Genomic DNA, 17,023 nt, shown 5'->3' with positions numbered 1-17,023 from the left:
CACCTTGTCTCAGTCCCAACCCTCGAACTCAGCACCACCTTCCTAACCTGCAATCTTCTTCCTGACCTCTCCGCCCCCCACCCCCACTCCAGCCTATCACCCTCACCTTAACCTCCTTCTACCTATCGCATTTCCAACGCCCCTCCTCCCTACCTTTTATCTTAGCCTGCTTGGCATACTTCCCTCATTCCTGAAGGGCTCATGCCCAAAACGTCGATTCTCCTGCTCCTTGGATGCTGCCTGACCTGCTGCGCTTTTCCAGCAACACATTTTCAGCTCAGATAAACTATACCTTGTATTCAGTAGGTACACTTCGTAAGAACAGTCATAACAGATTTGAAAATGTCAACTCTGTTTCTCTCTCCACATTTGCTGTCAGTCAAGTTGCTCCAGCACTTTCTATTTCAGGCCTCTAACATCCATAGTACTTCACTTCTATGTGGAACTGCTCATCTTAAAATCACTGCAACAAATGCCACTGCATCTGTAGCACCCCCAGATTACAAAAACATAGTCATACCCAATATAAAATCTGAAAAACTGGTGATTAAAACAAAAATACTAGAGTAATAAAGATTTGCATGACGAAGATCAGAAGTTTCATTCGATCTTGTGACTGAAGCATTCCGTGTTTCAATCCTCTGAAATTCGCAGAAGGAACTTAATTAAAATAAGAGTGTACAATTGTAAAATACTAAGTAGCTAATTTAGAACATACAAATCAGACCATGGCAGACAGAGTCACAATTTATACTTCTCAGGCTCAATTCAACAATTCAAGTCAAACTATGTCAACAATGTATGAAAAGATCATGTAAAAAGCGTGGTCTTGAAAAGATTTCAACCAATTTTCAATATCTCAAATGAAGGAAATTGCTCCAGTTTCTATACTGATCTATCTACCTGCATAAATCCATAAACACTTAATTCATGAAGTTAAGCCATTTCCCTGCAGAAATAATGTACCTTATCTGAACAAGAACACTCAATTTTAAAAACTACAAAAACTCTTCTTGTTTTTAAGAGAGAACAAATTCAGTTTTTGTGCTCCACAACGTCTAACCTGACCTTAGTAAATCAATGCAAACTTACAGACAGCACCAATTTTTTTCTCAACTTCCATCATTATTCCATTGCTCCTACAGAGTATGATATCTGTAAAATTGTTAAAACTTTAAAATAAAATTCAAATTTCAAAATTTTAGCATTTCTGTGTATGTGCGATCAGTCTTACTTTTCCTGCTTATAACACATAATGCTCTTTTCTTTTAAAAAAAACAAAAAAGACTCCTGTATTCCAGGTGGCAAAGTGCACACACCCCACAAAGACCTTGAAAAGAACTTGCATTTATTTGAAACCTTTTCTGGCCCCGAACCTCAAATTGCTTTCTGTGCAATTAAATGCTTTTAAGCTGTTGCCATTGTTGGAATGCTAGAAACACGAGCCAAATTTCCTCAGGCATATAATATATTGCACTAAGATTTTATATTTAAAGGAGAATCATTTCAAAACTATTTCTGCACCAAAATAAGAGACAATTAATAGAACAGTCAAACAGAGAACATAAAAATTGTCTTTTTGTGATACAAAGATTACACCTCTCCAATGACAAATTCCCTGGGAGAACAAAATGATGAACTCAATAATGACAATCCTTTGAAGCACATTGAATCATAACAATATTTGCTGAGATACCCTTCATGTATAAATAGCAGAATTTGGTAAAGAGCTTAATAGTCAATTGTACACCAATGCATGCACTGTTTAACAGCATAAATATAGTCAGCCATTCTTACCGTGATTGCTGCCAGTTCCAGGACTAAGCGATGAATGGACTATTTCTTTAGTTTGAGGATGTAATGCTTCTCTACCTTGGCGCAGACTCATTTTTCCTGGAGTCACTGGCTGTGGTTCATCATTACTTGTGACTGAAGTTGTCAGACAAAAAAAAGGTTCCCGAGTTAGCAACCTCGTTATTTTCCAAAAATCAAAACTTTCAGGACAAATGTAGAAAGATGTGTATCTAACAACAAATAGCTTATCACTTTGTAGACTGGGTTATTTTTGTTCGTTATGAACTACACTGAAACCGACAAAGACGCTGCATAATTAAAGCAATTTATTTCAAAACCATAAGATTACATTTTATTCCATATTACCACCATGCACAAAGAATTCTAGGGTGCAATTTAATAAATTAACCCGTGTAAAGATGCATATATAACATTTTAAGAGTGCAAAGTATTCAGTTAATTTCTCATGCGTTTTAACATTATTAAAGTAAACCTGATCAACACAGAACTACAAAAACATTATCGTCCATCACAGCTACAATGAGTTTCTATTAGTTTAGGTATGTCGTGCTTCTAAAAATGATTTAAATATAAATATCATTAAAATGCATCTTTTATCAGAAGTAGTTAAGTCCTGCATTACCATGCAACTATTTGATTTACAAAAATAGAATCATTCAGTTTCATGATAAACAATGACACTGCAAGAACCAACTGCACTATTGAATTATATTGTCTACTTTAAAAAAAAATACATGTGAGAAAATACAGATTTAACAAGCAAGTTTTCTTCCATAACCAAACAATCTTCTCACAGTTCATGATCATTTGTTATGGCGAGGTGGTCTTTTGGGACCTCAGAAAGACTAATGTTTGCATCCTTTACACTTTTTAGGTTCAATTAATATTAACAAGCAAGTTTCATACAGCCTGGAAGGAGTGGTCATAGCCAAAGTGAGATACAGCTCCAGTGAGTATATCACTGGGGACTTTGAAATAGAATGGGAATTTGTAGCAAAGAGCAAGAAGTCTTTTTGCTTGATGTTATGGTTCATAATTTGTCAAGTCTTTTTAACAGGATATACTGAAGCTCAAGATCAGTGGCCCAGCACAGAGCAAAGATTGACATAACAGAAAAACTGCAAACTTTATTGATAGGTCATAGCTACTAATTTGATAATTATAGGTTACTTTCAGATTAAAGGTAGATAGGATGAATATTTACAGATTACAAACTGAAAGACAAAGGGACTTATTTTAAAAAATCAAATTAACAACCAAGTAAATAGAAGTGCACGGCCAGACGATGTGTTAGACCTGAATGAGGTCTGTGACACAGTAGGAACAGGAAGAGGTACATGAATGTTGAGCTTCCAAAAGGCAGTCACACTTTTTAGATTAACTGCTTCTTATTCACTCAGTGGTGTGGGTTGGGAGGGTGTGACAATGAGCGAAGCAATTAGAGGATTCCAGGGGGCAGAGCTGAAGGGGCTTCAGCCCTTGAGCTTGTTTGATAGATTTGAGATTCTTGTTCCCAGTATAGATGAGAGCAGGGGATATAAGGAAGATGAGTAAGTTGACCACAGCACTATGGTACAGGGAGCCATTTGGAAAGGCAGTAGTTGAAGAAAAGAGCAATGTAAATGTAATCATGGCCAATACAGCTATCAACAATATAGGTAAAAAAAGATGAAAGAAGTTATGCAGAGGGAATGTGAGCAGCTAGGAATTAAATTAAAAGGCAGAACCACAAAGGTAACAATCTCAGGATTATGAGCAAGAAGCTAACTGGAACAGAGTCAGGAAGATTAAAGAGGTAAGTGCATAAGTCAAAGGCTGGTTTTGGAGAAACGCATTCAAATCAATGGGACAATGGCATCAGAACTGGAGAAGGAGGGAGTTGCTCTGACAGAGCAGACTCCACCTGAATCACACTGTGATGAGTCCTGTCAAATCACATAATGAGGGTTGTAGATAGGGTTATAAACCGAATTGGAGGCAGTTGGGAGGAGAGGAATGGTTCAAATACATGGAGGTTTAGAAAATCAAAGGTAAAGGAGAAAATAGGATTCCATTTAAGTGATGGGTTTGATTGTTCCCAGAAAATAAAAGGAAGCAACAGGATGTGTGATCTCGTATTGCATCAAGGAACCACTGATGCAATATGGGCAGAGCTCAAAAATAAGATGGGCACAATTGCTCTGATAGGCTCTCCAACAGCCATCGAGACATTGAGGAACAACTATGCAGGCAAATTATGAAAAAGTGCCATAAAATCAGAGTCGCCAGAGTGGTGACTGAAAGTTTCCATAACTGGCTGAGAATCCCTTACAGCAAGAGACAGAATATGATAAATGCAACAAACAGGGTTTTTTGAAAGTGTATGTGGATAGTCCAACTAGAGGTGGGGCCATCCTGGACATTGCATTGGCCAACGAGCCTGGCAGTGAATTCCAGATTCCCACCACCTTCTGTGAGAAAACGGTTTTCCTCTGTTCACCTGTAAACGTTCTGTCCCTTATCATTAATCTATGTCGTGGTCATTGATCCCTCCTGAAGGGGAAAGGTTTCTTCCTGTCTAAACTATCCACATCCTTATAATTTAATACATCTCAGAATGCCTCTCCTCAATCCCCTCTGCTCGAAAGAAACCAACCCCAATCTATCAATCTTCCTTCATAACAAACTCTCCAGCTCAGGCAACAGCCTGATAAAACTCGTATGTACCTTCTTCAATGCTATCACATCCTTCTGATAATGTAGCTTCCAGAACTGCACATAATACTCACACTGTGGCCTCATCAATATTTAATACAGTTCTAGCATAATTTCCTTGCTCTTAAACTCTAAGAGACAAAAACACTGCAGATGCTGGAATCCAAAGTAGACAGGCAGGAGGCTGGAAGAACACAGCAAGCCAGGCAGCATCAGGAGGAAGAGGTGAAGTCGACGTTTTGGGCTGAAGTCCTGAAGAGGAGTTACACCCGAAACGTTGACATAAACTCTGAGCCTCAGCTAAAAAAGGGAAGTTTAACATATGCCTTCTGAACTACTTTATCTGATTGTCCTGATACTTTAAGGGACTGGTGGACATGAACACAAGGTCTCTCTGATTCTTCCATTCATCATGTATTTCCTTGCCTTGTTTGTCCTGTTCAAGTGTATCACCTCACACTAGCCCAGATTGAATTTCATTTACCAATGATCAGCCATCTGACTAGCCCATCTAGATCCTCTCGTAATCTAAGGCTATCATCCTCACTATTTATCATCCCACCCACTTTTGCATCATCTGCAAATTTACTGATCAACCCTCTCACACTGTGAACAGTTTTGGTCCCCTTATCTAATAAAGAAGGTATATTGGCACTGGAGCAAGTCCAGAGAAGGTTCACTTGGTTGATTCTGGGTATGGGGGATTGTCTTGTGAGGAGAGGGTGAGTACATCTGCCTTGTGCGCATTCAAGTTTAGAAGATGTGACCTTACTGAAGCATACAAGATTCTTAGGGCTTGAGAGGATAGACGTTCAAAGGTTGTTTCCCCGTGTAGGGCAGTCTAGGACAGTGGGCAAAATCTCAGATTAAGGTGTCACCCCACTTTAGACTGAAATAAGGAGGAATAAGCAGCAGAGAGTGAGATCGGAGCACAGAGGCTGTTGGAAAAGTTATTGAGTTCTATTTAAGTAGGTCTGTTCTAGGCCCCAGGTCCGACACAGACTCGCAGCAAACAAAAAGGGTCAAGGGAAGTGTCTGGTGAGAAAAGTGCAAGTCTTTGGCTCAGGTGTCTTCAGCGAAGAGGCTGAGTGAGGACATTACGCCAGAGTTGAAGAGGTGAAGACATGATTGCCAAGCTGATTCAGTGCGCTGTGTGCATGATGTGGGAGGTCAGGGACATTGATGGTGTCTCTGGCTCCTATAGCTGTGGAAAGTGTGTACACATTCAGCTTCTGAAGGAACCTGCAGCACTGAAGAAAGAACTAGAAGACCTCAGGCTCATTTGAGAGAACAAGAATTTTCTGGACAGGACCTTCGGTGAGATCATTACACTGAGCATACTAGAAAAGAGAAGAAGGGAGATGATGATAAGGAAGGAAGAGATGATTCAAGTACAAGAGACCCCAGGGGAAGTACCTCTCGTGAACAGGTTGAATCTCTTAGAAACTGTCGAGACAGACGACACTGCCAGTCCGAGAGGAGGACAGGTCTGCTAATCGAAAATTGGCGTGGAGGCAGAGCCGAGGACTCAGACATCCTGCAGTGTGCGGTAGTAGGGGACTCCATAGTGAGAGGGACTGAAAGGCATTTCTGTGGCAACAGGTGGGATTTGAGGATGGTGTGTTGCCTTCCTAGTGCCAGGATCCAGGACGTCACCGACAGAGTGCAGGAAATCCTCAAGGGCGAAGGTGAAGAGCCCTAGAAGTGGTGGTGCATGTAGGCACAAATGATATCAGGAAGAAGAGGAGTGACATTCTACAGCGGGACAACAGAGAACTCAGAAGGCGGCTGAAAAGCAGGACTTCCAGGGTGGCTATCTCAGATTTGCTTCCAGTTCTTCAGGCTGGTATTACTACAGTTGTTGTAGGGGATTTTAACATGCAGGTGGACTGGGAGAATCAGGATGGTACTGGACCCCCAGAAAGGGAGTTTGCCGAGTGCCTCCGACACAGATTCTTAGAACAGCTTGTACTGGAGCCTACCAGGGAAAAGGCAATCCTGGATCTGGTGTTGTACAACGAACCAGATTTGATCTGGGACTTGGAAGTAAAGGAACCATGAGGAGGTAGTGACCATAATATGATAAGTTTTAATCTGCAATTTGAAATGGAGAAGGGACAATTGGAAGTGTCAGTATTGCAGTTGAACAAAAGGAACTATGGAGCTATGAGGGAGGAGCTGGCCAAAGTTCAATGGTTCAGTACCCTAGCAGGGATGGCACTGGAAGATCAATGGCAGGTATTTCTGGGTATTATGCAGAAGGTGCAGGATCAGTTCATTCCAAAGAGGAAGAAAGATCCTAAGGGGAGGCAGGGGTGGCTGTGGCTGACGAGGGAAGTTAAAGACTGGATAAAGATGAAAGAGAAGAAGTATAAGGGAAGCCGGAGAAGTGGGAAACATTTAAAGAGCAACAGAGGATAACTAAAAAGGCAGTACGCGGAGGATAAATGAGGTACGACGGCAAACTGGCCAAAAATATAAAGGAGGATAGTAAAAGCTTTATTTAGATATGTGAAAAGAAAAAAAAAGGTTAAGACTAAAATTGGGCCTTGAAGACAGAAACGGGCAAATTTATTATGAGGAACAAGGAAATGGCAGAAGAGTTGAATAGGTACTTTGGATCTGTCTTCACTGAGGAAGACAGATGTAATAGTGGCTGAAGGACCTAAAGTAATGGATGAATTGAAGGGAATTTAGATTAGGCAGGAAATGGTGTTGGATAGACTGTAAGGACAGGCTGCTAACTACCTGGGACCCTGGGTCTGCATCCCAAGATACTTAAGGAGGTGGCTCAGAAATTGTGGATGCATTGGCAATCATTTTCAAATGTTCTATAGATTCAGGAATGGTTCCTGTGGCTAATGTTGTCTCACTTTTCAAGAAGGGAGGGAGAGAGAGAGAGAGAAGACAGGGAATTAAAGACTGGTTAGCCTGACCTCAATGGTGGAAAAGATGCTGGAGTCAATTATAAAACATAAAATTATTACTCATTTGGGTAGCAGGAATGGATTGGTCAGAGCCAGAATGGATTTACAAAGGGGAAATCATGCTGGACTAATCTTCTGGAATTTTTTGAGGATATAACTCTGAAGATGGACAAGTTAGAGCCAGTGGATGTAGTGTACCTGGACTTTCAGAAAGCCTTTATAAAATCCCACATAGGAGATTAGTGAGCAAATTTAGGGCACATGGTACTGGGGGTAAAATACTGACTTGGATTGAAAACTGCAAAGAGTAGTGATAAACGGATTCCTTTCGGAATGGCAGGCGGTGACCAGTGGGATACCACAAGGTTCGGTGCTGGGACCGCAGCTGTTTACAATATACGTTAATTATATGGATAAAATTAATATTAACAAATTTGCTGATGACACAAAGCTGGGTGGCAGAGTGAAATGCGAGGAGGATGTTAGGAGAATATAGGGTGACTTGGACAGGTTAGGTGAGTGGATGGTTGCATGGCAGGTGCAGTTTAATGTGGATAAATGTGTGGTTATCCACTTTGGTGGCAAGAACAAGGAGGCAGATTACTACCTAAATAGAGTCAAGTTAGGTAAAGGGGAAGTACAATGAGATCTAGGTGTTCTTGTACATCAGTCAATGAAAGCAAGCATGCAGGTACAGCAGGCAGTGAAAGAAGATAATGGCATGCTGGCCTTAATAACAAGAGGAATTGAATATCGGAGCAGAGAGGTCATTCTGCAGCTATACATGGCCCCTGTGAGACCGCACCTGAGGTAGTGTGTGCAGTTTTGGTCTCCACATTTGAGGAAGGACATTCTGGCTATTGAGGGAGTGCAGCGTAGGCTCACGAGGTCAATTCCCGGAATGGCGTTTGTTGAAAAATTGGGGTGACTGGGCTTGAGTTTAGAAGGATAAGAGGGGATCTGATTAAGACATATAAGACTATTAAAGGATTGGACAGTCTGGAGGCAGGAAGCATGTTTCCGCTGATGGGTGAGTCCAGAACCAGAGGACACAATTTGACAATAAGGGATAGGCCATTGAGAACAGAGTTGAGGAAAAACTTCTTCACCCAGAGAGTGGTGGATATATGGAATGCTCTGCCCCAGAAGGAAATGGAGGCCAAGTCTCTGGATACTTTCAAGAAAGAGAAGGATGGAGCTCTTAGAGATAGTGGAATCAAAAGTTATGGGGATAAGGCAGTAACAGGATACTGATTGTGGATGATCAGCCATGATCATAATGAATGGTGGTGCTGGCTCGAAGGGCCAAATGGCCAACTCCTATTGTCTATTAATTTTTACTCTTAGAATCTGTGGGATTCTTTACTCAGAGGACTGTTAAACTGCTGGATCATTAAGTGTGTTCATTGCTGACAAGCAAATTTTTGCTCAGCTGGCAAAACAAGGGTTATGGGGAAAAGGCAAGAAAGTGAAGTTGAGGAATATTACATCAGTCATGATCTTAATCATTTGTGAAGAAGTGTAAATGGACTGAATGGCCTATTTCTGCTCCAATATCTTGTCACCTTAGAGTCTTTGTTGGCTGAAACACAAACCCAGAGATTACAAAAGGTACTATTCTGATACAAGTCTTGCATTCTTTGCTGATTTTATTCAGCCTGTTTTCAGATTGGCATCATGACAAATCTTACTAAGCCTGACAATTTAAATGTTTTCATTAATGTTTAAAACATAACAACAAATCTGCTCCATTTAAAATCCTAACTACATGCATAATTTCAAGTTTGTTTTTTTTAAATTAGTACATGTTCCAATATTCGTTAGCATTTCCATCTACCTTCATTCCACATTGCCTAACCTTTGGGTCTGATCAGGTCCCACTTTTGCTTTCACGACAGGCACTGGAAATCAAGTATGCCTCCATTTATTTTTAGCACATGTTTAATCAAAATTGTCAAACTAAACAGTTTATAACAAATATAGAATAATTAATATCCAAGAAATGATTAAAAGGCAATTATATCAAATTATATAAATTTAACTGCATCTTTACTCCTCTTGGCTGGAACTGAAACTTGCAACATTGACAGCAACTCTCAAACACTATTTTGATCAATTGAAAATAGGCCTTCAAGACTTTTTTCCCCTAATCAATCTCCAGCTCAGGTATTAAAGTCTGATGCCAGAGACATTTTTCCACATGAAAAAAAAATGCTCTTGTGGAGAACAGCAAAGCAAGTAAATGTAGACTGACCACTCAAATCATTCGAACAGCCATTAATCACCTGAAAGTTCAAACTTAGTTTGAAAGTTCACAACTTTCAAACTAAGTTACAGTACATATTAAATATTATAATCCAGTCAGAAAATTAAAGTTCGCCTCTTCTATAATCATGCCATGATTTATGCATTGAACAGTATTTCAGAAGGAAAAACTTAAAAGACAAGAATGAATGTACAGTCAAGAATCCTGTCTCCACTTCAGTCATTTTGATATTGTTTGGGAAATCTATATAACTGTCACGAACAACAAATCCAAATGAAAAAGGTCAAAATTAAGAGACAGCATGTCTTGCTTGATTTATGTATTCTATTCTGAATTAAGTTAGACACCTAAATACTCGAAATGAATTTTAAAAGTAACAAATTTAACGTTTCTCAATGCCTTGCTCATGTTCACATTTTAAACATTTCTCTACCTGTAAAATAAAATCAATAAACTGCAGGTCAACAACTTGCACACAAGGGTGTGCCAAAGAGCTACATTAGAGTCCACTAACCCCTCATCAGACCAGACTCAAAACATGAACTGCTTTTTCTCTCAGGCCTGCTGAGTTCCTCCAGCACTTGGTTGTTATTTCAAATTTTCAGCATCTGTAGTTCTCTGTGTTTTTACAAGTAACTTCCCATGGCTTTTCCAGTTCTGTGTTAACTGCAATCTGAAGGGTCTGGCTTCAATGAACACATTTCCTCAACTTTCAATGTAAAAGCAAGAACCATTTAAACTAACCTGCAAATTTGAACAATTTTGTGAAAAGTGATATATGGAAATAAAAATCAAAACACTCAAGTTTTCAGAAAAGGACAAATCGGGAAGAAATACATGTTTCAAAAAGCATCCAAAACAGAGCAGTGATTAGTCAACATCCCATTTATGTTCCACATTAGCAAATTCTTTTTCAGATTAATTTGTGGGAAGTAGGTGTTGCTGGCTGGTCAACATTTACTGCCTCTCTCTCATTGCCCATTGAGAAGATGGTGGTGAGCTGCCGTTTGCAGTCCATCTGGTGCGGGTTGACCCACCATGCCACTAGGGAGGGAACTGCAGGATTTTGACCCAGCGACAGTGAAGGAATGGCGATATATTTCCAAGTTAGCATGGTGAATGGCTTGAACGGGAACTTAGTAGTGACATTCCCGTGTATATGCTGCTTCTGTCCTTCAAGAAGAAAATGGCCATGGCTTGGAAAGATCATTGGTGAATTTGTTTACCCAAATTATTCCCATATTCCTTCATCAACATTTCGTATCTAATCTTGCACACTGATATACAGCTTCTCCCTCAACAACAAATCCTGGACGCAAATTTCACAGCGTCGCAACTCTATCTAGTTATTCTATCCATCGTTCGCACTGTCTAAATATGAATAGTGCTATGGCCCTATTCTACCTACTCTCCATACAGGGAAATCTGATTTTACCATTCTTCTCACTTAGACTTGGAAAGCCAAGTTGCATCCCAGCCTCTCGCCAGAATTTTAAATAATACCACTCATTCATAACCATACCTGTCACTTCAGCTCCAACCACTTCCTGATAATCCTCACCACCAACTACCACCACTCCACCATGCATCACTTCTTTCAACAGCAGTATTGTCTGCATCACCTTGTATGACAATTCCGGCAAGTCATTGACACATACACGTGCAAACTCTCAAATACCTAGCCTTCAGCTTCTCACTTAAACACCCATAACTGTCAATTTGTTCACGATTCTCAGTCTTGATTCTTCTGTCCCCAAAATATTATTCTCCCTTGAGCAGCCCTGATCTTCACTCCCTCAAGTTCAATGGATATCTGACACACAAGTTTCTCCCATCTACTTTTTTTGTATTTTTTCATTCACATGATGAGGGTCTAATGGCCAAGCTAGCATTTATTGCCCATCCCTAATTGCCTAAAGGGTAGTAAATAGTCAATCACATTGCTGTGGGTCCGGTGTCACACGTAGGCCAGAACAGGTAAGGTGGCAACTTTCTTCCCAAAAGGACATTAGTGAACCACATATGTTTTCCCAACAATCAATAATAGTTTCAAGGTCATAATTAGACTTTTGATTCCAGACTTTTATTGAATTCAAATTCTACCATCTGCCATGGCGGGATTCGAACCCCAGGCACTGAGCATTACCTGAGTCTCTGGATTAAGAGTCCAGCAATAATACCACAAGGCCATCATCTCCCTTCATTAAATCTGGCCAGAGCAAACAATGAATGTTTCTCTTTCTCTCTCTCTCTCTCTCTCCCCTTTCACAAAACCTACAACCATTCTCAGTTCATTGCGATTTCTTCTTCTCTACCCTCCAATATCATAAATCTTTTACCCATGACTACTCCACCTCCAGATTCAAAACCATGCTGGCTCACAGGATATGGTAGACAATTTTTCATTGACATTTCTGGTTAAGAAAGTGAGATAGACAACACAAAGCAGAAACATGTTGTGATAAAATGCAGCACGAATATTCACTATGACCTTTTGCCACAATAGAAATGCCACAACACTTGAATCTAACATACTCTCAAAACATTTTCTGAACAGTTCTGATGTGTTCTAGATCCAACCGTCTTCAGCTGCTTCATCAATGACCTTCCCACCAACATAAGATCAGAAGTGGGGATGTTTGCTGATAACTACAGAATGTTCAGTGGGCGGCACGGTGGCCCAGTGGTTAGCACTGCTGCCTCACAGCGCCTGTAGACCCGGGTTCAATTCCTGACTCAGACTGTGTGGAGTTTGCACATTCTCCCCGTATCTGCGTGGGTTTCCTCCGGGTGCTCCGGTTTCCTCCCACAGTCCAAAGATGTGCGGGTCAGGTGAATTGGCCATGCTAAATTGCCCATAGTGATAGGTTAAAGGGGTAAAGGTAGGGGTATGGGTGGGTTGCGCTTCGGCGGGTCGGTGTGGACTTGTTGGGCCGAAGGGCCTGTTTCCACACTGTAAGTAATCTAATCTAATCTAATTCAGCACCATTCACCATTTCTCAGATGCTGAAGCAGTCTATGCCCAAATGCAACAAAGACCTGGACAATATCCAAGTTTGGGCTGAGAGGTGGCAAGTGACATTTATGCAACACAAATGCTTTGGACCATCTCCAACAAGAGAGAATGTGAGCATTACTGCTTAACAGTCACCAGCCTCAACATCACTGAATTCCCCACTACCGGCCTCGGACCAGAAACTGAACTGGACTAGACATATCAATGCTATGGCTACAAGAGCAGGTAGGGATAGTTAACATGGCTTTGTGCGTGGGAAATCATGTCTCACAAACTTGATTGAATTTTTTGAAGAAGTAACAAAGAGGATTGATGAGAGCAGAACGTTAGATGTGATCTATATGGACTTCAGTAAGGCGTTTGACAAGGTTCCCCATGGGAGACTGATGAGCAAGGTTAGATCTCATGGAATACAGGGAGAACTAGCTATTTGATACAAAACTGGCTCAAAGGTAGAAGACAGAGGGTGGTGGTGGAGGGTTGTTTTTCAGACTGGAGGCCTGTGACCAGTGGAGTGCCACAAGGATCAGTGCAGGGTCCTCCACTTTTTGTCATTTATATAAATGATTTGGATACGAGTATAAGAGGCATAATTAGTAAGTTTGCAGATGACACCAAAATTGGAGATGTAGTGGACAGCAAAGAAGATTACCTCAGATTACAAAGGGATCTTGATCAGACGGGCCAGTGGGTTGAGAAGTGGCAGATGAAGTTGAATTCAGATAAATGCGAGGTGCTGCATTTTGGGAAAGCAAATCTTAGCAGGACTTATACACTTAATGGTCAGGTGCTCCGGAGCGTTGCTGAACAAACAGACCATGGAGTGCAGGCTCATAGCTCCTTGAAAGTGGAGTTGCAGGTAGATAGGATAGTGCTCTCCTTTATTGGTCAGAGAATTGAGTACAGGAATTGGGAGGTCATGTTGCGGCTGTACAGGACATTCTGGTCTCCTTCCTATCGGAAAGATGTTGTGAAACCTGAAAGGGTTCAGAAAAGATTTACAAGGATGTTGCCAGGGTTAGAGGATTTGAGCGATAGGGAGGGGTTGAATAGGCTATGGCTGTTTTCCCTGGAGAGTCGGAGGCTGAGGGGTGACATTATAGAGGTTTAAAAAATTATGAGGGGCATGAATAGGATAAATAGACAAAGTATTTTCCTTGGGGTCGGGGAGTCCAGAACTAGAAGGCATAGATTTAGGGTGAGAGGAGAAAGATATAAAAGAGATCTCAGGGGCAACATTTTCATGCAGAGGTGTGTGTATGGAATGAGCTGCCAGAGGAAGTGGTGGAGGCTGGTACAATTGCAACATTTAAAAGGCACCTGGATGGGTATATGAATAGGAATGGTTTGGAAGGTTATGGGCCGGGTGCTGGCAGGTGGGACTAGATTGGGTTGGGATATCTGCTCGGCATGGACAAGTTTGACCGAAGGGTCTGTTTCCATGCTGTACATCTCTATGACTCCCCAAAGCCTGTCCACCATCGACAAGGCACAAATCAGGAGTGCGATGGAATATTCTCTCATCACTTTGATGAGCGCAGCTCGAACAACACTCAAGAAGCTTGACACCATCCAAGACAATGCAGGCTGCTTAATTGGCACCACAGTTACAAACATTTATTGTTAATTCCTCATAGCAACAATGTGCATGATTTGTGCTAAGCATCAGATATAGGCTAACACTACAACCTGCAAATCCCCTCTAATCACACACTATTCTTGCTCTATTGTTGGGTCAAATGCTGAACTTCCTCTCTAACATCACTGTGGGTACATCTACACCAAATGTACTACAGGAGTGCTCGAAGGCACCTTACCACCATCTTCCTAAAAGCAATAAGAAATGGACAATAAATGCTAGCCTAGCCAGCGAGGCTCACATTTCCTGAGTGAATAAAGTATGAATCAAACTAAGAAGCTAACATGAGCATTGCCATTATGGAAGATGAGGTTACTTATGGCTCAGCACTACTTAATCTGTTGACATTGGACTGTACTGAATTATAAGATCCTGACCCAATGCTATCTGCAGACCAAACAGAATAATTTTAAAAGTTCTGGTTCATTGTAGGGTAACAGACAAAATGCCAGACAAGAGGAAGTCACTGGCGTATTTTCCTTTCTTCTTGGCATTTCCATTTGCAACATGGATTTTGCCAGCAAGATTCACAAACGCATGCAGTCACATCCCAATTTTCTCCCTGATTGTCAGAAACAAAAGTTATCTTGCATGAACAAAGTGCCTGCAGCAAATAAAACATTTGATGTATGTAGCATAAAATGGTTTGGGTAAATTACACCCACAGAGAATGCAACACCAGTCCAAAGACATATTTCAATAGTGTGGCACTGGAAAAGCACAGCAGGCCAGGCAGCATCTGAGCAACAGGAGAATCAACGTTTCGGCAGAAGTCCTTCATTCCTGATGAAGGGCTTATGCCCGAAATGTCGATTCTCCAGCTCCTCAGATGCTGCCTGACCCTCTGTGCTTTTCCAACGCCACACTCTCAACACTGATCTTGAGGATCTGCAATCCTCACTTTCTCCTCCTTAAAACAATCAGTCCCAATAAGTAGCCGATAGGTAAATAATTTTTTTTAAGTGTAGAAAAACCAGGAACATAAAAAGCCTTGACTGCCGCAGATTTGTTGATACAGGAATACCCTCCACCAGCCAACAAAGCACAAAGAATAACCCAAACATTTTGTGTCAGTATAAATGCAATAAATCTGCAACTGCATGGAAGACTGGATTCATGCACTGTGCTAACACAAAATATTTCAGTGAATTATTTCTGGTGCGTTCAATGTATTGCGTGGGCCAAATTCTTACTCAAGTATGTTTCAGCAACAAGTTAGTCCTGTTCCCAAGGTTTCTCTGACAACTGATTATACTAGCCATTCCACCTGCTTCAAATTTGTCAGCTGCAAAAAGTACAAACCCTAAAAATCAGCAAAACTTCACAGAATTGATTTCTCAAGATGAAAGTTACTTACTTGTTAATCCTTGTAAGTCTCTGATTTCTCCATGATGCTATTGGTGCATTGCAATATTCACATTAGCAGCAGCAGCAAAGTCCACCCGAGGGTAAGTTAGAAAGGGTAAAACAAGAAAAGAAACAAGGAAGGAGGGGAGATAAAGTAAAATGAGTTAGCACAATCATCTAAGATGAACGCATAAAACTTTTAAAGCAAAATTTTTATTTAGATAGCTCAGACGATAATATAAATGCTCATCTTACCCAGTGACAAATCAGCATCTAAAACGGTCAAGGATTTTATCTAAGAGCACTTGATTGTGTAAATGGCAGGAGTCAGCATTCCCAAATCTCAAGTTAAAATGGCACTGACACAGATGCGATTTATTTTATTGAATAATCACCTGGGTTTTGCATTATTTAATGATTGCCTTAGATCCAAATCAGACCATAAACAACACAAAGTGCAGCTCTTTCTTTCTTCAAAAATCCTTGCTAAGTAATGTAAAACTAAGTACAAAGATTTCAGTGCAAATTTTCTCATTAGATCAATATCCATTAGCCCTATTTAAAAGCAAGAGGTAGACTTTTAAAATGCTGACTATTCCACCAAGGCATTAGTTGTGGAAATCAAATCCTTTGAGAATGGAGGAAATAAGTGGAGAGGGTTTGATTAAGTAAATGCCAATCCCCTTTCACTGCTTGAGTTAAAATTTAAAAATGTTAGGGATGGACCAATTAAACAAAAGGCATTTTGTTCAGTGAAGCAGTGCTCCAAGTCCTCTTCCACTGATAAATGATTACACAACAACTTTACTCAGTTAGTCCTATACAGTACAATTTGTTGTATGATTACCCTTCAAAAACGATGGACAAAACTTGGGACATAATGGTATTACTCTTTGATAATTAGCTATCAATTCCTGTTTCCAAATGTATACAGACTAATTACAATGTCTCTGCCTGTTGGCTAAAAAGCTGCACACATAAATTTCCTGCTGCTATGGTGGTTCAAACAGTAAGAAGAATTAACCCACGAATCGATGTTGTCGGAGAAAAGTTATTTTTGGCTGTTTTAAGACTAAAATTTCTTCTTTCTTATTCATCCTCAAATCCCTGCAATGTATTTTATGTCTCTTTGAATGTTTCTTATTGCATCATTGAAGTATAATTAAAAATGCAGGAGTTCCACGACTGCATGCTTTTAATTATGACATTGGAAATGTACACATTTGGTAGCTTGATAGCTAATTTTCATTTTGAAGATTTTCTTGGGCCTAATTATTCAGCACTAATTCCCACTTGCTTACAGCCTTTTTAATGTTAAT

The 17,023-nt window shown here is 40.5% G+C and overlaps 1 protein-coding gene across 9 annotated transcripts in view; it reads right to left on the bottom strand.

The window, feature by feature from the left end:
* osbpl8 (oxysterol binding protein-like 8) overlaps positions 1-17,023 on the bottom strand; it is a 416,034-nt gene that overhangs the window by 272,511 nt on the left and 126,500 nt on the right. For 8 of the 9 annotated variants that reach the window (XM_043708791.1, XM_043708786.1, XM_043708784.1 and 5 more), the window contains 2 exons: positions 15,715-15,751; positions 1,798-1,929 (listed from right to left, as the gene is read on the bottom strand). In XM_043708791.1, coding sequence (XP_043564726.1) covers positions 1,798-1,929; positions 15,715-15,751 — 169 coding nt within the window. Of the gene's footprint in view, positions 1-1,797; positions 1,930-15,714; positions 15,752-17,023 lie in introns of those variants that run through there. The other variant, XM_043708792.1, reaches the window with a different exon arrangement.

Source organism: Chiloscyllium plagiosum, chromosome 19 (genome assembly GCF_004010195.1).
Source record: "Chiloscyllium plagiosum isolate BGI_BamShark_2017 chromosome 19, ASM401019v2, whole genome shotgun sequence".
NCBI lineage: Eukaryota > Metazoa > Chordata > Chondrichthyes > Orectolobiformes > Hemiscylliidae > Chiloscyllium > Chiloscyllium plagiosum.
The sequence above is the reverse complement of the archived record's forward strand: the minus strand, read 5'-3'. Positions and strand labels throughout refer to the sequence as shown.